This window comes from Myodes glareolus, chromosome 26, assembly GCF_982192425.1.
Source record: "Myodes glareolus chromosome 26, mMyoGla1.1, whole genome shotgun sequence".
Lineage (NCBI taxonomy): Eukaryota > Metazoa > Chordata > Mammalia > Rodentia > Cricetidae > Myodes > Myodes glareolus.
The window spans coordinates 7,189,681-7,216,039 of record NC_142051.1 but is presented as its reverse complement, the minus strand read 5'-3'; the positions used below and the strand labels follow the sequence as shown (position 1 = coordinate 7,216,039).

Here is a 26,359-nt window from a genome sequence, read left to right as displayed (position 1 = left end):
CTAGTTCTTCGGGAATTTTGTACAGTGTGTTTTGATCACGTTCACTCTGCTCAGCCAACTCTTCCCAGATCCAGGGAACTTTCTGTCATTTCTTTTTTCATTGTTTGTTTGTTAAACTCATTCAATCCAATTTATGTTGCCCTTATATTTCTAAATGTGTGGCCTGCCACTTGTCAGGGACTCTCTCTTAGAGAAGACAGTCTCCTCTTCCCCAACAGTTATCAGCTGTCACTAGCTCCTTGGCTAGGGGTGACACTTACTGTCCACCTCCGTCTCCATGCTGGGATTTGGTGTGCCTTTGCTTGCCGGAGTCTTGTGCATGTTGTCCTGTGTCCCTCACATTTCTGATTGTTTCTCCTCATCAGAAACTGCTATAATAGCTTTTATACTCAACCTTGAGTTGCTTCCCATCACTGTCATGAAAGCTAAATTAGTAAAGGCAAAATGATTACCATATATACACCAAATAAGAAATTTAATTATTCATCCTTAAATTTCTGTTGCTCTTACCAATATGTTACACTGTTTTAGCTTGCATGGAATCAGTTTTCAAATATTTAAATATAGAAATATTTAGCCTGGTTGCCAAGTACCTTACCTGTTCATTAACATAAGTTGTTTACTTTTTCCTCTTTTGCATTGAGTTGAAGATGCTATTAAGAATGTCTTTTGTGCCAGGCAGTGGTGGCGACGCACCTTTAATCCCAGCACTCGGAAAGCAGAGGCAGGCAGAACTCTGTGAGTTCGAGGCCAGCGTGGTCTACAAGAGCTAGTTCCAGGACAGGCTCCAAAGCTACAGAAAAACCCTGTCTCAAAAAGCAAACAAACAAACAAAAGACCCTCTTTGTCTAGTTTCTGCTTTATTACTTTATTTTTAAATAGTGTAGATATTTGTATATGATAGTAATTTCATAATGACATTATCAAGCGTGGTATTACTTTATCTTTAATATCACCTCCTTTTGAGGAATGAACTCTAAACCCAATTATAAATAAAACATGGCTTACTATTTTTATGATTTTTTTTCCCATACTGGGAAAGCTGAGGGAGGAGGATCAGGATTTCATATTCAGTTTGGCTATATAATAGAACAATATCTCAGAAAATTATATACATGTGTGTCTTAATATCAATCCATTTCCTCATATTTGGGCCCCATTTTATCATAGATAATGAGAAGATCTAACTTTCTTGATTTTGATGTTTGACAGTGTCAGGTGGCTGAACTTAAGGAAATTAATACATTTACTAATACATGCATCTGGTTTTTCTTATAATGTGCTCATATATGCTTTGGTTTTGCTAACAACGACCATATATGTTAAGAAATTAGAGTTTTGCTTAATTGTAGAGTCAAGGACGTGTTTAGGCTACATACGATACGTAAGACTGTCAGTCCGTATTCTATTATCTAGTATTCCTAGTATCCCTTAAGTCTGAGAGTTGATTTTCTCATTTAAATATAGACAAACACGCACACCCACCCAAACACACACACATTTAAAAAGGAGTTGTTCTTTAGAATATTATGTTCAGTGGCAGCCAGTCTAAGCATCCTATTTCAATCATCAAAGGCTTTTCTCATTTTAAGATAAGATCGTATGAAAACACTAAATGATACAATAATTTTACATCAAACAGCAACACAACCTAGCTTAAGAAACTGGCTGCTGCTTTTCTCTCTGAATGATGGTGTTTAACATGGGTTGAACGGCACCTGTGACACAGAGACACTTGGATGCTTGACCTTAATTCTATCTTGAAATTTGTACCAAAAGTCACAGTACCTGGTCCTTACATGATTTAAAGAACACAACTTGTAAATGTACTGATACTTGGAATTTAAGCTAATGTGATTTGTGTAATTAGTAAAGCAGTTGGCTAGCTATTGGATCTCTGTATTCATGTGATTTTATAGTTGTTAGAGAAACAGAACTTGAAAGTTTCTTAATACATTATATTCAGCAGATCGAATGTTTAAATTTAAGTATTGGTTATGACATCTCCATACGTAGTTCAGGCCCCTACTTGTTAAGAGTATTTGTATTTCATTCTTTAGTGTGGCAGTACTGAAGTACAATCAGTTCAAACTGACTTGTGTCCCTGTGAAAATAAGAACTAGTCTAGAGGATCAGAATAGGTTCACTGCAAAGCAAGAGAAAAATCAGACGTAAAGGTGAAATGGGTTTCAATACATATTGTCCTTTTGCTTTCATCCTTGGGTTTTTAAGGTGCTTTTGAAGTCATTGATTATAAGCAAATATATACTTAGAACATGTGCTAAGATTTTATTAGACAAAAATTGAGTACTCTGTGTTAAATAATGAGCGAAAAGAATGAAAACTGAGAGAATAAATGAATTAGTAAATACAGGTAAAACATTTTATTAAACATACGTATTTTTTATGTATGACCAGTGCCAAGTGATATATTCAGTGCTGAAGATTACAAATATGAAAGTTACAGCCATGTGACATAGATTAACAACAACGTTACAATATATGTAAAACAGTACTATAATGAAAGTGAACACTAAGCAGTGTGCAAGCCCAGCAGGAAACATTGTTGAGGGTCTGAGAACACATTTCAGGCAGGACACCCAGATCTCATTTAGAGGATGGAGCTAACAAGGCATGAGGACAGGTTTTCAGATAGGTGAGGTGTTGAGAGGAAGCTTAGAAGTTAAGAGACTGTCAGTGAACAAAGCAATTACAGGCATTGTCAGGGACATAGATGAATAAGAGACTTGTCTAAGAATTGGTGTTCTAGTATGAATGTAAGACGTTATTAAAGGGGTTTTTGTTTTTTTATTTTTCAAGACAGAGTTTCTCTGTGTAACAGACCTAGCTGTCTTGGGACTCACTTTGTAGGCCAGACTGGCCTCAAACTCACAGATATTATCCTGCCTCTACCTTCCAAGTTGTGGATTAAGGTTGTGTGCCGCTACTCCCAAGCCTTTATTTTTTAAGATTTATTTATTCATTTATTATGAATACTCTATCTACTCAAACAACTTTATGCCAGAAGAGGACATTAAATCCCACTAGAGATGATTTTGAACCACCATGTCATTGTTGGGAATTGGACTCAGGACCTCTGGAAGAATAGCAGGCAATGCTCTAAATCACTGAGCCCTCCCTCTAACCTGTTAAAGGTTTTATAGCAAGGCAGTAACGTAATTAAACATAGGTAAAACACCACTGGTAGAGAGTTAAAATTTTTTCAGTTGTATTTGAAAGGTCTTACAAGTTAAGAACCGGGCAGTGGTGATGCACGCCTTTAATCCTAGCACTGAGGAGGCAGAGGCAGACGGATCTCTGTGAGTTCGAGGGCAGCATGGTTTACAAGAGCTGGTTCCAGGATAGATTCCAAAGCTACACAGAGAAACCCTGTCTCAAAAAGACAAAACAAAACAAACCATGAATAATTTAGTAAAAATAAAGTTCAGAAATTATTCATGTTTGCACCACTTACTTTTTAGCTATTTGGAAATGCAAAAATTTGTTGTTGTTGTTTTTGTATAAGTATAATAATTATTGTAACCCTGACCAAATCAAATGTGAAGATTTGGAACTGGTGCTAGTTGTTATATATTGCTGTTACTGCCCCTTTGCCTAATTTTCTGTTTCATGTTGATCCTACTTGTAAATCAGAGGATGCTGCAAGGTGGCTACATCTGTGTTCTGATGTGTTCTCTATTGCCTGACCCTTCCTCCAGTGCGGAGTTTATAATTAAAAGTAAAATGCCATAGAAAAGAAGAAAATGAAACTCAAGTGGAGTATAAGATTATTAAAGCATAAAAGGACTAGAGAACAAGCAGGAAGTATTCTTCCCCTTCCTTACCGTCTACATTATAAACTACCTGCGTATTTCTCTCTTACTACAAAGCCTGGTTCTAGACTGTAGGCAAATGTAAAGGACTCTAAAGACCTGCAGAGCCCAACCCCAATCATAAAACAATGACTAAACCTAGTAGTGGTCAGTAATCATAGTTGATCTAGAGAAGTTCAAGGCCTGTTTGTGATACAGAATGAGTTCAAGGTCAGCCTGGGCCACTTAAGAGCTTGTCTCAGAACCAGAAGTGCATAAGAGCATGGGTGGAAGTCAGCCATAGCACGTGTCCTCTTAGATGACCTAGGAAGGAGGGGAGGCTCTGACAGTCAGCTCTGAGATACTAATAACGTTTCCACCTTCATCTTGAGGGGTGGGGCTAGAGTACCAATTTAGACTACATTCAGATTTTATAGATAATTATGATTATTTAGCAAACATAAGTTGATCCAAAAACAACCCAAGTATCATAATTTACTTGAAAGAACTAAAAGTAGAATATGCCTATTTAGTGTTTTGACCAGACTACATAATGCTCTTAATTTAAATTACCTGTGTGGACCCAGCAAACTGAACCTTTCAGAGCTCCGCAGCCCATTTAACTTAGTTGCACACTATTTCTCTAAAGCTTTGATTTCCATGAATATTGATTGAGACTCTGAACAAAATGGTTTTTTAAAGAGTTCCATGCAAGCAGCGGTTTCTTATGTAGCACTTTTGTCACTGGACTCTAAGATACATTTCTACACAAACAGATATATATGGCTGTTTGTACAACTTACGTGATTGTATGTGTATGTGACACGTTGCATATTCAAATATTCATTAATAAAGTAACTTGACTTTTACTGAGGTCAGATTATATACATCATCAATTTAAAATTATTACATCATAAGGTAAAATATTGGGAGGAGATGTGTTTCTACCGTCTTTTAAATTTTTTTTCTTCAGGAATTAATTCAAATTAAGAGTGGAGAACTTTGTTGCAGCTTTTATTTTTTCATAAAAGAAAATTGGATTGTTGTTAAGAGCTATCAAAAGAACACACCCAGGGTCTGCCTAAAGTTTGTCTTCCTAGGTTACTGGTCAGTACTACCCTTTCTAAACACTGCTGCCAGCCACATGACAGGTTTGAAAACTGTTCCTTTATGGTAAGGCACTGGCTGCAGAAGCAGTGAGTACAGTTGTCCTGGTGTCCATGAGGTATTGGTCTGAAAACCCACAGACACACACAGAGTGTTTTCTGTTATGTGGCTTATATTACCACATACCCTGAGTATCTCCTCCTGTAGATTTCAGTCATCTCTGGCTTGCTTATAATGTACATTGTCCTGGCTAAAGAGTGATGACAAGAACCATCTTTGGTCAGTGTGAATGTGTTTTTTTTGTTTTTTTTTTTCCCCAAATGTTTTCCTATTTTTAATTGATTTGAGTCCATGGATACCACGAACCATCTGTACCTCTTTTAAGTGATTTTTTTTTTTCGCGTGCACACTATCTCAGTTTTTACCTACTCAGGCTAATTTGCAGGTGCCTGGATGATTAGACAATCCATAATTTCTACCAATCAAGTAAAAGAAGGAAAGAAAACTCTGAGCTTCTCTCCCAGTTAACAGGTAGTTTGCTGTGGTTAAAATTAATGCAGATTTTGCAGCAACAAACATTAGTGTTTTTATTTAAGTAAATGATTGAAAGCTTGGGAAATGAATAATATGAGTGCCTCATGTGAGTGTTTGACAGTTACCATTGATTTTTTTCTCTGTATGTGTTACAAATAAATCGATGTTTTTAATTGTGTATGTGGTTACTTTTACTTTAAAATATATTTTGTTCCTTGCAGTGTTTGAGCAACACACCTCCACTTACTGAATATTTCCTCAATGATAAGTACCAAGAAGAACTGAATTTTGACAATCCCTTAGGAATGAGAGGTGAAATAGCTAAATCATATGCTGAACTGATCAAGCAGATGTGGTCTGGAAAATTTAGCTACGTCACTCCTAGAGCATTTAAGGTTAGTATGGTAAACTTACTCTCAGCATGTCTGCTCCTGTCCCTGGGGAGAGGGCAGGTGGGGTCCTCAGGTGAAAGGGATGAAGTCCCATTATATCTTCTCCCGGTCTCCCAAAACAGTGCATTGCACCCATTTGATGCAAAACTTCAAGACATAGCACAGGATGTGTGGTTAGAGCTTTTGTTTTCTTAATGTCTAGAAATGGGCTGGAGAGGGATGCCTCAGTGGTTAAGAGCATGTCTACTTTTCCAGAGGACCCGAGTTTTTAGCACCCAGGTTGACATCAGGTCATTGAGTCTGTAACTCAAGCTGGAGAGGCTTCCATGCCCTCTTCTGACCTCCACAGGTGTTTGCACTCACATGCAAATTCACACACACACACACACACACAATTAAAATTAAATCTTTATGAATAAGGCTATCAATAGAGGGAAGGAATAATAAGAGGAGCAAATAAAAAGATATTAAATATGGTTTAAAAGGGTTCAGACTCTGGAAACCCTACATGAATATTTTATGTGATGCAAAGAATTTCCCTCAGACATGCCATTAAGTCTCAGTAATCTAGCTTATTCTTATGGTTACTGTAGATTGTTCTAAAAAGTCAGAATGAAACTAATCTGCAAATTATATTTTCAGTGGTTCTTACTCTTGGATGTTTGTATATATGAAGTAGTTATCTCTTAGATCTCACACTCAGTTATTGTAAGCCATAGTCTTTACAGGTAAGTGGCATTCGTAGACCATCTACTAGAGAATATCTTCTTAATTATCTACCAATTCTTAACACATGAGTCTGAACTGGAGATGGCTATGCAGTCAAGAGCACTGGCCGCTCCTCCCGAGTACCAGGGTTTAGTTCCTAGCACCCACATAGTAGCTACCTACTGCAAATGGAGACTGCATCTGCATTTCCTGGCTGCCCTGACCCAATCACACAGAAACCATATTTTAATTATAACACTGTTTGGCCAATGGCTCAGGCGTATTTCTAACTAGCTCTTACATCTTTAATTAACCCATTTCTATTAGTCTATGTATCACCATGAGGCCATGGCTTACCAGTAAGGCTCTGGCGTCTTTCTCCTTTGGCAACTACATGGCTTCTCTTTGACTCTGCCTACTCTCTCTGTCTGTCTCTGTTCAGATTTCCCACCTGGCTTTATTCTGCTAAGCCATTGGCCAAAACAACTCTATTCATTAAACAATAAAAGCAACACATATACAAAAAGACATTCCACATCAACCTACCATCTGTAACTCCATTTCCAGGAGAGGTCTCCACAGGCACAAAGAAATGCAAGCAAAATTCCCATATATAAAATAAGACTTAAAAATTAAATAATGATTAAGAAAATAGGTGAGTCCTTTGAGCCCCATATGTGTGTGCACACAAATAATAAATAAATGTAATTAAGAGCAAATTCAAATAAAAATATGAAACAGTTACTAAATCAGACTGTTTCTCCATTTATTCTTTCACATTCTAAACTTTGGGCAGACTTCTCTAGACAAACCAACCCTCAGCAGTTTCATTTTGCTAGATTTTTTTCTCTTTAAATTTTCTGTACATGTACACCTATTAATTATCAGACATTATTCATTCTATGATCCAGATTATATTTCTTTAAAAAATTCTCATACTATAAAGTCTAAAGAAGATTGTAGATGAAATGTAATGTGCCTTTTGGCCATCAGACTTGTTCTCTTTTTTCATTTGTTTGGTAGGGTCTTTTTGTTTGTTTGGTTTTGGTTTTTTGGTTTTTCTAGATAGGGTTTTTCAGTAGCTATGGAGCCTGTCCTGGAACTTGCTCTGTAGACCAGGCTGGCCTTAAATTCACAGAGATCCACCAGCCTGTGCCTCCTGACTGCTGGGATTAAAGGCTTGTGTGACCACCACCCAACTGTCCTTTTTTAAAAATGGCCAAATGAGAAATTTGTAGTTTTTCTTTAGTGACTTAGTAAAATGTTACTAGCTTTTAAGTCTCCAGTGTTTCACAATGTCTTATATAAAATTTTACCATATTTTCATTTTATTTCTCAAGTCAATGTTTTCTGAAACTTAGTTGTTTCAGAATGCTTTTAGAGATATATTTCTATGTATATAATGGTTACACTATTAATATAGCTAGGGTGAATACCTGTCTCTTGTTATCTGTCTGCCAGTCATTACAGGAAGATCTGTATATAAATGATGCCAAATTCCTTAGATAAACAGTGAAATGCTGATTAATAACAAGTCAATGATCAATATATTTAGAGAGAGTTCTTTTATGTATGTATGTATGGTTTTCTTTTTTCATTTTATTTTGTTTTACAATGGATTCTTGCTATATTGCCCAGGCTGGTCTCAAATTTCTGGACTCCGGCATTCTCTGTGTTAGCCTCCTAAGCTTTGGTTCCACAGGCTTGTCACCATGCTTGTCACCATGTCCAGCTCTATTAGAGAGCCCATGTGTTGGTCTGTTTTGTCCCAGATAAAGATTTGTTACATGTTTACTGGAAATACAAAAACAAATAAACTGTGTGTGTGTTTGTGGAGAGGAGAGGTGAGCATATTTGTTTTTATTCCTATTCTGTATAAATACAACCATTTTTAATTCTTCACAAAAGTTATTTTTCATAATGTTAAATTAACAAATTCAAAACCACATTCCTAGGGAAAATGCAGGATTTGATTCCATCAAGCCTTTGGTCACATTTTCACATAAACAATGCATTCTTTGTCTTCTATCTGTATCTGTTTGAAAAGTCCCTATTTTGTACGGTTGACACATTAGTACTGTTTTCATAACCAACACTATAACTCATTGCTTAACAAAATTTATCTAATTGTGTTTTCCCATAAAGTACATGACCACTCACTGTGTTTATTAACTCTAGCCAACACCTTAGCATTCTCCGTGGGGAATGTTTTATACACTAATAGCCTACCAGTAAATCACAAAGTATAAAGAATAAAACATAATTATAAAACAAAAAAATTACAAAACGATGCTGAAACTAAAAGGCAGTACAGCTTTCTCCCCCCCCCAGGGGGGTTGCATACATCAGGTAACCAATTTTTAAATGGAACATATCTTCAGATGATTAAAATGTGCCACAAATTTGACTGGAGGCATATAAGTAATAAATAGGTAATTTCTCATGCATAAACACATGAATGATGAAAATTACTATGTGCTTTTTAAGGAATCCTGTGTATCTGATTTTGTGGGTTTTTTGTTCTTTCAGACACAGGTAGGACGATTTGCACCTCAGTTCTCTGGATATCAGCAACAAGACTGCCAAGAACTATTAGCTTTCCTGTTAGATGGATTACATGAGGATTTGAATAGAATTAGAAAAAAACCATATATACAGTTAAAAGATGCTGATGGCAGGCCAGATAAGGTGAGTGAACTTCATGCTGTTGATGTCACCATTGTTACAGTTTTCTCACACCTCACACCTCTTAGTGACTTATGTTCCTTTTCCTTGTAGGTAGTTGCTGAAGAAGCCTGGGAAAACCATTTGAAAAGAAATGATTCTATCATAGTAGATATATTTCATGGCCTTTTCAAATCTACTTTAGTGTGTCCTGAGTGTGCTAAGATCTCAGTAACCTTTGACCCTTTTTGCTACTTGACACTTCCATTACCCATGAAAAAAGAACGTAGCTTGGAAGTTTATTTAGTTAGAATGGATCCACTTATTAAACCTATGCAAGTAAGTTATGACCATTTTATTTGTTAATTTTACTTAACTAGTGATATGACTAACATAAAACCTATTGGTTTCTCCATCACAATTCAATAATAAAGTGTATTGTGTAATGGATTTTATAAGCCAAATCCTCTTGAAGTTATACCTTTTTAGAATCATGGAAAGTTGAAGGATGTCATAGAAAAAATAAACTTCTCAAATTTCTTTCTCACATAAAAGATAACCAAGATGTTTGTTTTATAATTTGAGGTATATGCTTAAAAGATTAATAACGGTATTAATATCTGTTTTTTCTATCAATTTTTTTATTTGTGTATATAGGTATTTTGCTTGCATATGTCTGTACACCACATGTGTTCTTGGTACTGGTGAGGCCTAAAGAGGACATTGGCTCCCCTAGCCTAGAGTTAGAGATTGTTGTCAACCACCATGTGGGTGCCTGGAATGAAGCCTGGGTCCTCTATAGGAGCAGCATGCTCTTAACCTCTGAGCTGTCTCAGGCTCCCGTCTGCTGAAATGTTTATGTTCTAGGTTTTATCCTGGTCACTTCAGAAATAAAGTTAATACTGTATTTTGTGATTCATTATATGGTCTTGCATTTAAATAGCAATAATCTTCAGGCATCAGCAACTTTGACGAGAAATAAAGCATTAGTATAAGACTTGATTCAGCGGTATACCTCAGCTAGGTAAAGGCAGTTGATGCCAAGCCTGACAGACCTGAATTTAATCCCTAGGCCTCATATGGTAGCAGGAGAAAACCTGCTCCCACAGGCTGTCCTCTGACTGCCACACGTGTTGTGGCATGCACACGTACATAAATAATAAATGAATTTTTTAATTATAATGATCTTTCTAGTCCTAATGCTTTATCAAAGTTTTATGTCTTGCTTATTTAGGCTAAATCCCTGAGGTGCATATTAGTGTCAGTTGTTGGCCTGACTCCATTGCCTAGTGCTATCACTGAGATTACTCATTGTTTTAGGAGAAACATGCTACATTTTCTGTCATTCACATTTCCCTTTTCTAGTGTGACTAGCTCCTTTTTACTCCTCAACACTCAGTTGTAGCACTTAACAGATTTTATTTTGACCTTTTCTTTTCTCCACTGCCCAAGCGGTCTTAGTAGGCCGAGAACTCGTAATTCCAGAACTGTGACTTGTAGATGCCAGTGCAGAAGCATACCCAGCTCTGTATACTCACTCAGTGCCTTTGTCCCTAAACAGAGGAGATTTGGTTCCTGGTTTCCAAGATTGTTTGCTATAAATTCTTAAGTTAGGGTTCTAGCCAGATATCTCAGATTTGTTGCTGCATAATAGAAATAGAACTGTATGAAAGGTGTCCTTTGAACAGAGTTCTCTTACCATTGATGCTTGAAGTGTTGGAGTTTATTTTACTCTTAGTAAGAATAGTGTCTATGCAGTGTTCTTAAAACTACCAGCTCCTGCATTCAAAGTGATGGAAGGATTGAGGCACACCTGCACTGTGTTCAGAGTTGCACCCGTTTGGGGCACACAAAATCTAGATGGAGATATTCACTATTCATTAAACTTACATTCTTAAACTGAAGTGAGACCACTTGAGTTTTCAATGACACAGGGAGCTCTAGGAAATGGGGCATTGGTAGGGAAAGGCAGTAAAGGACTATTTTGGTTTAGGGATTTGTTTGTTATTTTTTTAAGACTTGTGTATATTTCGGTACTCACATGAAGTTAAGGTAAATGGAGAAGGAGTTCAATGCTGGGTTTAGGTGTCAAAAAGAAAAAAAAGCAAAATATAGCATTCTTAGGTGTTAGGGTTAGATGTGCATGGGAAGAAAGGTCTCTGTCTTCCCATAGTCTCAGAGACAGGACCAAAACAACCTCTGGACTGGAAGTTTGTAAAGGACAGGAAGCCAGTCTTTCCTACTTAAAGAGGCTTCAGTTTTCTAGGTGAAGTGTTCTTCAGGGAATGAAAGGAGAAAGGAAATAGAATCCTAAGAAATGGGGCAAAATTCAAATAGTTACTGCAGGCTGAACAAGGGAGTGACCCACAGAAGTGTTCCTGGCAATGGTGAAGACTGTTGAACTGAACTCTGATTTGTAGCCCACCAATGCTGAGGTTTGAGAAATTCTCTCAGCATATACAAACTCTGTGAGAAAGTTTATATCTCTCTGTTGCTGTGGAGACACCATGGCCACCTCAACTCTTTAAAGGAAAACAGTCCCAAGGTTTATTTAGTCCATTGTCATCATGGCAGAAAGCATGGCGGCATGCAGGCAGACATGGTGCTGGAGAAGGAGCTGAGAGTCCTACATCCAGATCCATAGGCAGCAGAAAGAGGCACAATGGGATTGGCTTGGACTTTTGAAACCTCAAAGTCCTTCCCCAGTGACACAACTCCTAATCCTTTCAAATAACGCCATTCTCTGATGACTAAGCATTCAAACCTATAAGCATATGGGAGTCATTCTTAATTCAAATCACAGTTCAGCAAAAATAGAACTGAGCGGTAAAAACATAAAGGTTTTGTTGCAGGGTGGTTGACGTAATAAGAGGATGGAGTCTAGGTGAATAACATCATGACAGTAGAGAGAAAAGCATCCTAAGGACTAGAAATCTGTACATAAACCAAAAAGAGGTAAGAAGTAACCTATTGAGTGTAAAACCCCAGAAACAGCTTCGTGGTGACAGGTCCAGGAGGTGGGCTAAGGTAGGCCTTTGATTCAGTGAACCAGCGTACAGTACAGCTAGGAAGTCCTCGTGATGGACATTATCACCCAGGAGCTGACAGGATCAGAGACCTGCTCTCAGACACTTGAATGTTCAGTGTTTTCCCAGTGCCATAGATTGATTACAATTTCTGTTTGCTTTTTAGTACAAAGTTATTGTGCCCAAAATTGGAAATATACTAGATCTTTGTACAGCGTTGTCCGCTTTGTCAGGAGTGCCTGCAGATAAGGTGAGATGTTTCTGAGATTGAAGTATGTAAATTAAGGTTTAGTTTCTCAGTATTGTAAAACCAGCTTAATAGACATTTATTTCCTTCTAGATGATAGTCACTGACATATACAATCATAGATTTCACAGGATATTTGCCATGGATGAGAACCTCAGTAGTATTATGGAGCGGGATGACATTTACGTGTAAGTATCATATCCATTTACAGTCTGTTATTGGGGGGTAAAAAATTTAAAGAACTAACGTAAAACTTATGATCATTCCCGCCCTTGTAGGTTTGAAATTAACATCAACAGGACAGAAGACACAGAACATGTGGTTATTCCTGTTTGCCTAAGAGAAAAATTCAGACATTCAAGTTATACCCACCATACTGGCTCTTCACTGTTTGGTCAGCCTTTTCTTATGGCTGTACCGCGAAACAATACTGAAGATAAACTCTATAATCTCCTACTCTTGAGAATGTGGTAAGTGCCAAATAAGCTGAACTGTGCAAAATAAGCATGAGAATAAAATATAAAATAGCTAATGAATGTCATTGTGCAAGTACTACCAGAGTGTTATACACATCTCTGTTACTCTTAGACACCAAACCAAACCGATGGAAAGTTGATGACAGCCAGGTATGGCAGTGATGAAAGAAAACCTGTGATCTCAGTCCAGCATGGGACCCCGCAGCATGGACTGGGGTTGGGATGTGTGCTTATAATTCCAGCACTTGATGTGGAGGCCGAAAATCAAGAATTCTAATCCTGTTTCTTTTATATTGTATGTTTGAAGCCATTCTGTACTACATAAAAGAGTGCCTCAATAATGAAGTAAAAATAAAATTACAATTTACTCCCTTGACTTGCTCACATAAAATACACAACTGAGATTATTTCAAATTCAGAAACATGAATTCTTAGCTGTTTTACACCAAAAGTTTACTGTTGGAAGTTTTAGTTGGCAAATAAATGTAATACAAGTACAAACTAGAAATCATAATAAATGTCAAATGGTCCTTTTTTTAATGCATGTGGCTTTAAAAGAATAAGTTTTTGTGACAGATGGTGAGATAGTACACTACACACTCTTTGATATTTTTTTTGAATTTTTTTTTTGGGGGGGTGGGTTCCAAGCCAGGGTTTCTCTGTAGCTTTAGAGCCTGTACTAGAACTAGCTCTTGTAGACTAAGCTGGCCTCAAACTCACAGAGATCCGCCTGCCTCTGCCTCCCAAGTGCTGGGATTAAAGGTGTGCGCCACCACTGTCCAGCTGATTTTTTTTTATAGTCTTCAAGTAAATAAGGTAATGACAAATACAATTAAAGACCTTTCTTTTATCCTTATGGCTGACATTTTTAATTTTTTATAAACCAAATCATTATTAATTCATGATCCATTTATAAAGATCACATTACATAAGTGTAAGTGTTCCTAGCAACAATAAACAGTATGGTAATGAACATCATTTATAAAATTCTTACTTTTAAGTTGGGAAATGATCTACTGTGCTGTACTTTTAACATATGAAACATGGAAAACCCAGAACTGTTGAGATGATTAAGTAGGTAAGGATGCTTGCCACCATGCCCAAAAACCTGAATTCAATCCCTGAAGCCCACGAGCTGGAAGGAAAGAGCCAGAAGCTACAAGTTTGTCCTCTGATCTATATCTGCACACAGATAAACAAAAATGTAATTCAAGTTTTTTAAAAAAAAATTGAAAAGAACATGCAACCAGGCATAGTGGCACTTTCCTTTAATTCCAGAACTGAGGAGGCAGAGACAGGAGAACTAGTTCAGGGCCAGCCTGGTCTACATAGAGAGTTCCAAGCCGACTGCAGGTTCACAGTGATACCCTTTCTCAAAAACAACAGCAGTAAAAAGCAAAAATTCTAGAAGTAAATCACTTTGTTATATTAAAAACAACCCAGATGTAAATTATTATCCAACTTTAATATATGAGTGTTAGGTTAGAGTTTGAATTAAAATTGTTTATTAAGTAAAAATGGAAAGTTAATTTTACAAGCTTATTGGCTGCCTGATTTTACTGCAGCCGGTATGTCAAGATGTCTACTGAAACTGAGGAAACTGATGGACCCCTGCGTTGCTGTGAGGACCAGAATATTAATGGGAACGGCCCAAATGGCATACATGAAGAAGGCTCACCAAGTAAGACTTTCTTGTCATATTCTAAACACTTCTGAACTAAACAATATTGCCCCAAAGAAAAGGTTAAGATGTGAATTTGAATTAATAAGCTAAAACACGAGAGTCGATATGGAAAAGTAATACCTACTTTGAAATGTAATGTATGGCTAATGTAAAGATTCTTATTTAAATGCTAAGGTGAGATGGAGACAGATGAACCAGATGATGAGTCCAGCCAGGATCAAGAACTTCCTTCAGAGAATGACAACAGTCAGTCTGAAGATTCTGTTGGAGGAGACAATGATTCTGAAAATGGATTGTGTACTGAAGAAACTTGCAAAGGTCAACTCACGGGACACAAAAAGCGATTGTTTACATTCCAGTTTATCAATTTAGGCAACACTGATATCAACTACATCAAGGATGACACCAGGCATATAAGATTTGATGATAGGCAGCTTCGGCTAGATGGTGAGTGTCTGTGAGAAATAGCCTGAACACTGAACTTAAGCATAACAAAGTATTTTTAGGTGTAGACCATGAAATTTAGACCTGTCATGAAAATAAATACTTACATACAAGGAATAAAAGCCTTAATGTCTTCATATAATAAGTGATACTAAAAATGAGGTTAGTGTCCGTATGCTTTCGCTTTGTATTATTTTTTAATGCTTAGATTATTCAGTGATTTGGAAATAGCTATTAGTGTTTGCCCTGATCACCTAGTGCAAGTAGAAAATACTGTTTTAAAGAAATTACTGTTTCTTTTCTGTAGTATATGTGTAATGTGTTGGCATTAAGATATATTTATTTCAAAACTAAAGCTTACAACATTTTTCATGAAAAAAAAATATTTTTCCACCTTAGAAAGATCTTTTCTGGCTTTGGACTGGGATCCTGATTTGAAAAAGAGATACTTTGATGAAAATGCTGCCGAGGTGAGCTTCACATCTTCTGGGCTGTCTTTGCCTTCTTCATGTGACTCTTGGTAGCTGGCCTTACTCCTCTCTTAGTGTGGCTGTTGAGAGCTGGCCTTACTCCTCTCTTCTCCCTTGCTTCTACAAATATGTTTATTTTTAGCCGTTTAAAAAAAAAAGAAAGAAGAAAACTCATAAACCTATTTGCTTTTAAAAGCAAAAAGTTGGTTTTGAACATGCTTTCTGTGTGCTTATTCAGCCACAGAGATTCGTTCATAAGCTGCTATGTTTTCAATATACTTAGTAAGATAAGTCACTAAGATGCTTGAGTTTTGTTTCGTTTGTTCTCTGAACTCGAGATATGCTTCTCTTTAGGATTTTGAAAAACATGAAAGTGTGGAATATAAACCTCCAAAAAAACCCTTCGTGAAATTGAAAGACTGCATTGAGCTCTTTACAACAAAAGAAAAACTCGGTGCTGAAGACCCCTGGTGAGAAAAGGCGTTAGATGGTTGTGTCTAGTTCCTTTTCTTAAATACTCTGGTCATGTTGGCAAAATATAAACTAAGCTTCCTTAAATTTTTAGTAAGATCATTAGATAGTAAGTTCTAGTCTAAAGAGGGATGCTGACACCCTTTTTAAAGTATTACAGTGGTAACCTTTACTCTCATGACTACCTTTTCTTTAATAACCACTTTCATCATTTCTTTGAATATTTATCTATATAATTATAATGATTAAGCTTATCTGAAAAATGTATGAGATAAAAATAACGGAATTGTTTTCATGTTCACATATATTAAGTGTACAGTAATTACTCACTGATAAAATGTAAAACTTACTAAATATTGATTTGTAGTTTTCATTAATACAAATCATCTGTTTGTGCCTCTGTCAAGCTTTATGACTTTTTTCTTCTCTATAGGTATTGTCCAAATTGTAAAGAACATCAGCAAGCCACAAAGAAGTTAGATTTATGGTCCCTGCCCCCAGTACTTGTGGTGCATCTCAAGCGATTTTCCTATAGTCGATACATGAGAGACAAGTTAGATACATTAGTTGATTTTCCCATCAGGTAAGTTTAAACTGTTTTCAGTAAGTATTGGATCTTTTTTCAAACTGATGTGATGATATTCCTGTTTTAGCATAGTAAATGTCAGATATAATTGAACCAGTTTAAGCCTTGAAGCTTTGACTAGTTCTAATAATTTGTCAGGATTACTATTTCACAATTTGTTGTTACTGTATTCATTGGAAACAAGCTCCCCCACAGACCTTCGGTCTCTACATGTTGACCAGTTTTGACTAGAAGTGATCTCCTTCTGCAGCAAAAGATGCTTCTTTTTGAGGGTCGGAGCCACACCCATCTTTGTGGAGAACACAGTTAGAGATTGTACTTGCTGGGGAAAGTGGCCGCAGTGGGTTCTCCAAGCTTTTAATTCTTGAATGTTCATAAAGAAGTTGCTTTTCACTTTTCATCTTGATTTTTTTTTCCCCCGGGAACACTGTAAGTTAAATGTGTTAGCATGAAGACATTAATCAGAATAGCATTTATTGTCAAATTATCACTTTGAGACAAGGATTTCAAACACTCAAATCGCAGTATATAATTTGCTTGGTAGGTTATCTCTAGGTAATTTCTTGTATGAGGAGTGTCTGTGTGAGTGAGATATTGTATTTATTGAGTGTGTGTGTGTGCGCGCGCGTGCGTGTGCATATGTGAGAGTCAGTACTAACAGAAGACACTAGAATTTATTGTTTTAAAAGAAAAAAGTTTTCATTAGTTCTAACGAAAGCATAACTTAACTGAATTCCTTTTTAACAGTGACTTGGATATGTCAGAATTCCTAATTAATCCAAACGCAGGCCCTTGCCGCTATAATTTGATTGCTGTTTCCAACCACTATGGAGGAATGGGAGGTGGACATTGTAAGTTGTTTACCATTTTTCCCATCTGTAGTTTTTCCTGTAAGATAGTTCATATTTTTTAAAGTAAATAAAATGTCAGGTGTATCTTGCATGTATCATTGTTCAATACCTTGTAAATGAGTGAATCAGTTTTATTTTAAAACCTGGTTCTAAAGGAATTAGTGAATCCTCCTCAACTGAAGGACCAGGTAGAAGCATATTGTCTGTTCAGGTGCTTCCCTCCCCATTCTTCATTCTCTTCCCACTAACATGTCTGGTGCTGTGTTCTTGTAGACTATGCACATGTGTTAACTTAAGCAATGGGTACTAACTAATGATTTTAGTAACTTTCCTGAGACTTCAGACTTACTCTTGTCGGTTCATGTCTGTTTCATCTGTTGCTTTCACCACTGGTGATTACATTGATTGCACTGCATCTTGCCACTTAAGTCACCTTTAACTCCTTACTACTCTTAAGACTAAAATGTCACTGTTGATGATCTGTTAGCTAAGGGTTCCTTTGAACTACTCAGAAGGGACATTCTTGGCAAAACTGAGTGTGCCAGATTGTCCTTCAGGTTGACTATGGCAGATTTTCATTCTTGGATATGTCTTTTTGTCATTTTTAATGCAAAGCTGACTCATAAGGACTGTTAACAATATCATTCATGAGTCTTTTATTGTTATTATTTCATTTTGATCGAATTTATGGTAATAAATAATCTAGATTGGATTTTTTATTTCCTACAATCATCGGAACAATATGGGGAGTAATTATCCATCAGGCATTCTAGAATTTCTGTCAAACTATGGGCTTTACTCCATAAAGTTTTCTATTCATGTCATTGTTGAACTATTATGATATTATTGGGCAGTTTTCTTTTTCTTATGTGTATATTTGAACATTTTTCCATTTCTCTAAAAGTATTCATTTCACCCAAATTCCAATTTATTTGAGACTATTTGTAGTTACTGTCAGGCTATATTTTTTTTATTGTTTTCTCACTGTTACTTTTTAATAATCCTCCCTAAAGATCTATCTTGCTACTATTTTCAAAGACTTTTTATTTATTATTTATTTAATCTGAGATTATGTATTTTCTTTAAGACTGAGAATATGTTTCTTCTGTAAGTGCATTGTCTATACTGCAGTTCTCTTGAGTTCAGGTAGCAAACTCATCACACACAGTAGGCTTCACTCAAATGAGTTCAACAGGTTTAAAAAAGTAGACAGAACAAAGACATAATACTGTTGAGTTGGTAGATCCTCGAAAGAGTACCGAGCAAGAACATGCACAGCTGTTCAGTAGTGAATCCTAGTGGATGGAAGGAGGAGCAAAAGAAAGGTTTGAAGGATGTATGAAGGAAGCTGTTTTTCAGTTCCTCATTAAAGCCAGTGCAAGTGAATGACCTGTGTTGGGAAGTGCTCTGTTAGCACACAGGAGTTTTAAGTAGATGGTCTATACAGAGCATGGATAATGAAGTCGCTGTATTTTTTATCTTTCTCTTGTTCTGTACTTACGTTAAAGACAGAAGAAATTCTAATGTGTAAAAAGTACAGATTAAGTAGAGTTGTTAGAAAAGAAAATATCATAGAAAATTTAAATAAATAAACAAATAGAAATTCTAGATGCAAGAGGCAGAAGCAGTCTTGGTTTTAAGTTCTAGCTCTGCTGAATATCAGCTACGGTGCCTTAACAAAGTCTGCTTCTGGAAGCCTTGATCTCTATCTTTACAGTGTGAAGAATAATGGGAACACCTTAGTGTGGGCACAGTACATAGCACTGTGCCTGGTCACATAATCACTGCGGCAGTGGTAATTATCATTAGCTGTCATCAGGTTTTGTCCTGTTAATTAAAAAATAATAATAATGCTATTTTTCCTCCTCTGAAAAAAAATCACAAGTTTCAGAAAAAAAGTATGTCTTAAGCCTTTCAATTGCTAGAAACTATTCTAAAAAGCCTTTGTCAAATCAAGTGAATATATATTATGCCTGATATAGGTGATTATCATATCATTTAATAGCTATTTCTTATGTAGGTGATTATAGAGTTTTGAGAATCCCCCCACACACAAAGCCATAGCTACTCCAGTCATAGCAGTGGTTGTGTTCTCTCATCAGATACTGCTTTTGCAAAGAATAAAGATGACGGAAAGTGGTACTATTTTGATGACAGTAGTGTCTCCACTGCATCTGAGGACCAAATTGTGGTGAGTACGCCTTCACTTTCTGAGCTCATGGGCCAACTTCTTACAGGGTAATACAAATTTAACAGATGCCAGCCTGCTCTACACAGAGTTCCAGGACAACCAGGGCTACACAGAGAAACCCTGTCTCAAAAACAGAAAAGAAAAAGGGGCCTTTGGAGCACTAGTCCACACTCCAGCGGCTGCGGTGGCTCGTGTTCTGATCTCAGTATGTAGAGGATGGTTGGGTGGAAATTTATCTTCAGGATTTTCTCTTTATCAGAAACATCAATTGTAGTGTGAAAACTTGTCATTTTCAGATTAAACAAGTTTCTGATGGGAACTTGTTTTCCTCTGGAGAAGTCGGTGCAGCTCTGGGCTACTTAGACACTGGCTGCTGATGGTCAGGCTGTTAGACACACTGGAGTCTTGAGAGTAGCATTGCATGACATGAGGATGTACAGAATTTATAGATGTTTAAAGGGTCAGCCCTGGTGCACATGTCACTTTGCTTCTTCTCGTTAGTAGAAGAGTGAGGAAGTTCTCTCTGCACACTGTGTTTGTTTTGTTTCACAACAGAGTACATTTTTATTTTCAAATATTAATTGATGGAAGAAGATTATAGTGTGTTTTTAAAAAAAAAAAAATGAGTCGTTCCATAGAGGCTTGTTTCTCTCTAGACCGCACTCACTAGCTCCAGTGTGCAGAGTACGAGATCTCAGGGGCTGGAGAGAGGGCTCAGAAGTCCCTGCTCTGACTGCTCTTCCAGAGGACGCAGCTTCCATTCCCAGCTGCGGCCCACAACCATAACTCCTGTTGCAGGAGATCTGTTGCCCTCTTGGCCTCCACTACGCCAGACCTGCACATGCTACACAGACTCATATCCAGACAAAACACCTAGACACATAAAATTTTAGAAGTTTTTTTGTTTGTGGGGGGGAGGGTTGGTTAAAAGAGAAGTAGCAGTGTTTTCTTGTGGTATTTTCTGTATAGGTCTCAGTTGATGTTAGAAACACTGACTCCTTTGTTCCTAGATTAAATACTACTTAGAATAGACATTAGGTTTTAGTTTATGTTTTTTATTGTTGTTCATTTGTTTGTTTCAAGGGTTCTTAGAGCAAATTAGTAAACTTCTGAGCCTATTTATTGGTGTAGATATAATCTGTCATTTTATAAATAGGTCCAAAATAACTTTTTGTATCTTTTCCTTCCTTTCCCACCCCGTGTGTGTTTATGTGTATGCTATGTAGTCTTATAGCTTGTATGTGTTCATAAACAGTATTGCTATTGTACCAGTATCAAAGAATGTTCTTACACAAACCTCCATGGTATATCTTTCTGCATACCTGAGCAATATTATATATAGCTTATGAGATGACATCTGTAACAAAGACATGCTTGAATCCTATATTATTTTTTAAAAATAGTTATGTGCGTCTATTTTTTCTAATCTTTCAGCTCAAACATCCTAAAATGAACTGTCCTAATCCTGCCTTCAAATAAAAATTTATCTTGTTTATAAAACAATTTTGGAACTGATAATGTAGCTCATTGATAGAGGCCATGAGTTTGATTCCACACACAATCCTGTATTCCCAGAACCCAGACAGAGGAGGCAGGAACATCAGGCTCTCAGGGACATTCTTTGTGATATAATGAGTTTGAAACAAGCCTAACCTATGTTGAGACTAACTCCCAAAATAAGAGATGGGTTTGATGCTGCTGTGTATTTTAACCGAGATTCTTCATTTAGTCAGCTAGTGTCTGAATACCTTTGTGTCTGTGTCAGGACGGCATAGGGAGAACTCCATTCTAAACATTTAGTCAGCTTGTATCTGAGTACCTTTGTGTCTGTGTCAGGATGGCATCGGGAGAACTCCATTCTAAACAGCTGTGTGTATTTTGCTGCCTCTGTCTCTGACCAGCCGGGAACAGAAGATTAACAGTCAGAGCATGGCAATTGCTATTAAGTATGTCTCTGAGAAACAGAAAGGGCACTGTTGTGCTTGAGCAAACAAGAGTATAGAAAGCCTGTGTTGCCGAGGTGGCGTGTGACCTGGCTCTGCTCGTATAGATAAGTGTGAATTACATAGGCGTGTCACAGGAGTTCTAGACGAGGAGGAATGGCAAAGTGTGGCATTTTGACGGAACAGAAAATCTTTTGGCATGACTGAAAAGGAAAGTTTATATAGGGTTTTTGGGAAGAAATCAGAAATCAGGTAGTGAAATGAGACAAAATCAGATTAGTGCTTAGGAAAAGAAAACTGACATCCTAGATGTTAAACTCTGGGCAGCTAGGTAATGGATTGGTAAGTCATCTGACAGCGCTGTGCATGTGTGCACTTCTCTCAGAGAACAGTAAACGGGAGATTTCAAGGAACTGAGTAAAAGAGCAGAAAGGCTATCCAGCAGGCTGACGAGTCATTTCAGCACTTAAAATACTCTGGACATGAAGAAGATGAGCTTGTGAAATAGTTATTGGATGGAATTGGTAAAACCTGACTGGAGTTGCTTATAAAAATGAGAAATGCAAGATTTACCAAAACTGGAAGAAAGTTTGCCAGTGACACTTGGAGTGCATGACACCTAGCTGTGGGAATGTTCTTCCTGCAGTGGGGCGCTAATACTTAACTCGAGTTCAGGGTGAGAAGTAGATTCTTTCCCGAGCCGGGGTCTCACTGTGTAGTCCAGCCTGGCCTCGGCCTCGAGATAGTCCGACTGTCCAGGCCTAATGAGGGAATCAAATTGAGAAAAATGGGTTCTGAGGGCAGAACATGGTGTTTTAAAGGACTTAGTGAGGGAACTGGCAGAGAGTGGGCTCAAGGAGAAGTGGGGTCACTGAAGATGAAGGTTACAGAAGACACTGAGATGTTAATGCTCCTGAAAGATGGGCCAGTATTACTTTAAAAGACCACTAGTTGACTGAGACACTGTCACCCAATGGAAAGCCATTCCATTAGGATATTTAGGACTGTTGGTGAGATGGTGACCACTCTACCAGCCCATGGAGAGGAAGAGAGGGAAGTGTGGAATGGAGAATGGAAGTTCTCTTGGTAGTGGTTTTTGATGCAGAAAAACTTAAGTATTGATTAAGCTGGAGAGAGACGTCTGGCATGGTACATAAGGAATCAGTGATTGACCAGCTCTGGTGGCACCTGTCTGTGATCTTAGCATTTCAGAGACTCAGGCAGGGGGATCACAAGTTCCAGAGCATCTCGCACTATGTTGCAAGTTCCTGCCCAGCACGGACTATCTTTTGTTGTTGTTAGCTTACAGAATATTAGCTTTCATTATGACATTTCATGCACATTTTTTGTTGATTTCTTTTCCTCCCCTTTTCTCTTGTCCCTTGCACCCGTCAACTCCCACAGCCTCTTGACCACTTGTGTGTCACATGTGTTCTTTCGCACACTCCTTTTCCTCAAAACCTCTTGTTCCTTTCTCGTGGTTTGCTACATGATTTCATTGCCTCTACCCACTCTCAAAACCACTTAAATACATACGTATGTTGAATACGTACATACGCACAAAAATACATGTGTGCATAAAATATTAAATACATTCATACATAAAACATTGAAAAGTTTGGATTTGCTTATGAGAAAATATAATTTTTGTATTTTTGAGCCTAAGTCATCCCATTAGATTATTTATTTTCCTGAAAATGTATTATTTCATTATTCTTGACTGTTAAATAAAATCCCATTGTGTACGTGTTTTTTATATCTACAAACACAGATGCACACACATGTGTCTCATTTTCAGCATCCAGTCATCTGTTAATGAATATACAGGCTGGTTGTGGTTCACTGTTCTGTGAGTGTAGCAGCAGTATAAAGGACTGTCTGTACTAGTTCACACTGCCACCAGCAGTTAATAGGGCCCACTCTCCCTACATCCTCAACAGCACCTATCGTTTGTTTCTTGGTCTTAGCCAGGCTGACTGCAGTGAGATGGACACTCTGAATTTGCATTTTCTTATGGCTAAACATGATTAATATTTTTAAGACTATTCGCTATTTGAGTTTCTTTTAAGAACTGTATGTTTCATTGGCCTATTTATTGATTGGCATTTTTGATTGGGAGGGTGTTTTTTAGTTCTTTATATATTAATTGTAGATATAACTGTTTGAGATATAACTAGCAAAGATTTTTCTCTCATTCTGTGGACTGTCAGTTTATTTTGCTGATTGTTTCCTTTGCTCGGCAGAAATATTTTAATTTCCTGTAGACTCATATATTCAGCCTGGCCTTTTTTTTTTTTTTTAATGATACAAGAGCAAGAAAGATGGCTCAGTGGTTAAGAGCCTGATTTTGATTCCTAGCACACACACGTGGCAGCTCACAATTGTCTCTAACTCTGGTTCCAGGAGATCCAGTGCTCTCTTCTGACTTCTCCACGCATTGGGCTTCTAAGTGATGCTCAGACATACATGCAGACAAAAACTCAACATAAATTTAAAAAAAAAATAAATTTTAAAATCTATAGTTATGGTTGATGGAAAATATTCTTTTAAAATAATTTTTTTCAAGCTGGGAGTTGTGGCTGCACACCTTTAGTCCCAGCTCTCAGGAGGCAGAGGCAGTGGATCTCTGAGTTCTGCAGAGCTACTAGGTCTCCAGAAGTAGTTCCCGGACAGCCAGGGCTACACAAGGAAAATGTGTCTCTCATAAAAAAGGGAAGAACTTTTATTCTCTTGTCTCTCTTCCTCTCTTTCCCTTTTCTATTCCTTAGTCATCTTCTTGTGCTTTCATGTCTTTTTAAAATCAGTATTTTCCTGATAAATACTGGAGACAATGTTCAACATTTTTATCCATCAGGGAAATGTTAATGCAGTAAGAGAACATTGCACTGGAGGTCAAGACTGAGCTGAAACATGTAGTCTTGGCTAGAAAGACACGTTAAAAGAAAGATAAACAATTGTATTTCATATTATAGTAAATAAGTTCATTGTGTTTCAGCTGTATATATTTCTTAGTCCAAATTATATTGAATGAAAATACTTATTTTTAAGTATAGGAATAATCACATTTAACCAATTTTATAAGCTTCTATTTGGTCATGTGTAGTTTTTCTGTTTTATTTTTTGTCACTAAAATTGGTTTTTAGCTAAAATTCCATACTATATCAAATATGATCTTTGTGTGTTGACATCCTTTGCTTGTTTGACAGTCCAAAGCAGCCTACGTACTCTTCTACCAGAGACAAGACACTTTCAGCGGAACTGGCTTCTTCCCTCTTGACCGAGAAACTAAAGGTGCTTCAGCTGCCACAGGTATCCCCCTGGAAAGTGACGAAGACAGCAATGATAATGACAATGACATAGAAAATGAAAACTGTATGCACACTAATTAATGAAAGTCCAAGAAGCCATAAAGAGAGACTTTCCTGCTGGTGGTGTCTATGGAAATGAAGTGATCCACCACATTAAAACAGAGTCTGAGATGAGGCGTTTCAGATAACCGAATGTAAATCCTTTATCAGATTTTAACTTGTGCAGTACTTGAAGTGAAACACAATGAAAACTTTAACAGAAATTGTCTCTGAATACATCTACGGTCTTGTATTTACAAGCTAAATATATATATAGGAAATCACAAATAAATCCCTTTTAAGTTTGCTGCTGTTTTGACGAATTATGTTTTCTTTAATTTTTTGGATGTGACTTAATTGATGACAAATGTTAAATTTGTGGATGTTGGTCATTAATTTTGCTCTAATAATACTGCAAGAAAACTATGGCTGACCTTAGTTCTTGGGTAATGTAGTTGGTGTGCTAGGCTGCTGTCTGCACCTCTCCGGAACTGCAGTGTCGGTGCGGCACACAGGCTGCAGTCTTTGGAAAGCCAGATTTTCAAATCTGTCCCTGGTAATCAATGTGGGTCTGTTTTAAAAAAAAAATCGTAACATGAGAAATAATCTTAGCATAATTTCCTTTTGTTGTATCATTAAAATACAAAACCTTGCATTTACCTCCCTGTGGGAGCGGGTTCTAGATTTCACAGTCCGTCACAAGTCATTTTTCAGCCACATGTAAGTATTTTTCACTACTATTGGAATCTGTTCTTCAAAATTTCAGATTTGTTTTGGTTTTAAATGCTTATCTCTCATCCACTGTTGGTCCAAATTCAGTTTTTTGCTATCTGTTGTTCTCTGCCCCATTTTTGGTGATTTGGCAACTCTTTAGCTCTCCCAGTTACAACGTAAGGGCAGGCTGAGTAGTATTCTGTATTGAAGTAAAAGTGGCGCCAGTCTTAGGTGAGGGAACTTTGTCCATGTTAGCCTTTGACTCCTGATAACCTGGCTCTAGGGGTAGGTCTGTTCACTTTCTCTGTGTGTTCCTGATGGAAATCACCATAGCCTTACAGCTTTCTCAGAAGGGCATGTGTGTAAGAGAGAGGGCGTTTGCATGTTCCCAGAGTCAGACCTGTGCGGCATAGGAAGCTACAAACCTTGGGTTTTCTTTTAGTTTCTTACATTCAAGGATCCAGGATGCCAAATACATGTGTGAGCATTTGAAACATTTTCATTTGCTGCTTTCTTTCCCTATGATCCAGTTGAAAGAATGTATCATTGATTGGCATACAATACTGCCTTTAATAGGAAACTAAATGCTGGGCACATTTCACATATGACTACCTGAGAAACCGCTTTGTGTCCCACTGTTATTAAAGCAAAAAGTATAATGTTCTTCACTTGAACTAATCAAATACAATAGA

At 37.2% G+C, this 26,359-nt stretch overlaps 1 protein-coding gene and 1 long non-coding RNA gene across 4 annotated transcripts in view; one reads left to right on the top strand and one right to left on the bottom strand.

Moving 5' to 3' along the window:
- The window catches only part of Usp15 (ubiquitin specific peptidase 15), a 91,363-nt gene extending 66,087 nt beyond the window's left edge, over positions 1–25,276 (top strand). For all 3 annotated transcript variants that reach the window (XM_048418220.2, XM_048418219.2, XM_048418221.3), the window contains 14 exons: positions 5,675–5,848; positions 9,083–9,241; positions 9,332–9,556; positions 12,410–12,493; positions 12,584–12,678; positions 12,769–12,960; positions 14,532–14,647; positions 14,825–15,097; positions 15,494–15,564; positions 15,919–16,034; positions 16,469–16,618; positions 17,369–17,472; positions 19,575–19,663; positions 24,813–25,276. In XM_048418220.2, the coding sequence (XP_048274177.1) occupies positions 5,675–5,848; positions 9,083–9,241; positions 9,332–9,556; positions 12,410–12,493; positions 12,584–12,678; positions 12,769–12,960; positions 14,532–14,647; positions 14,825–15,097; positions 15,494–15,564; positions 15,919–16,034; positions 16,469–16,618; positions 17,369–17,472; positions 19,575–19,663; positions 24,813–24,995 (2,031 nt within the window). In that variant the 3' untranslated portion in view covers positions 24,996–25,276. The remainder of the gene's footprint in view (positions 1–5,674; positions 5,849–9,082; positions 9,242–9,331; positions 9,557–12,409; positions 12,494–12,583; positions 12,679–12,768; positions 12,961–14,531; positions 14,648–14,824; positions 15,098–15,493; positions 15,565–15,918; positions 16,035–16,468; positions 16,619–17,368; positions 17,473–19,574; positions 19,664–24,812) is intronic.
- Positions 14,993–26,359, bottom strand: part of LOC146889827 (uncharacterized) — a 39,397-nt gene continuing 28,030 nt past the window's right edge. Inside the window, exon 3 of the long non-coding RNA XR_014999717.2 lies at positions 14,993–25,524. This is a non-coding gene — a long non-coding RNA (uncharacterized LOC146889827). The remainder of the gene's footprint in view (positions 25,525–26,359) is intronic.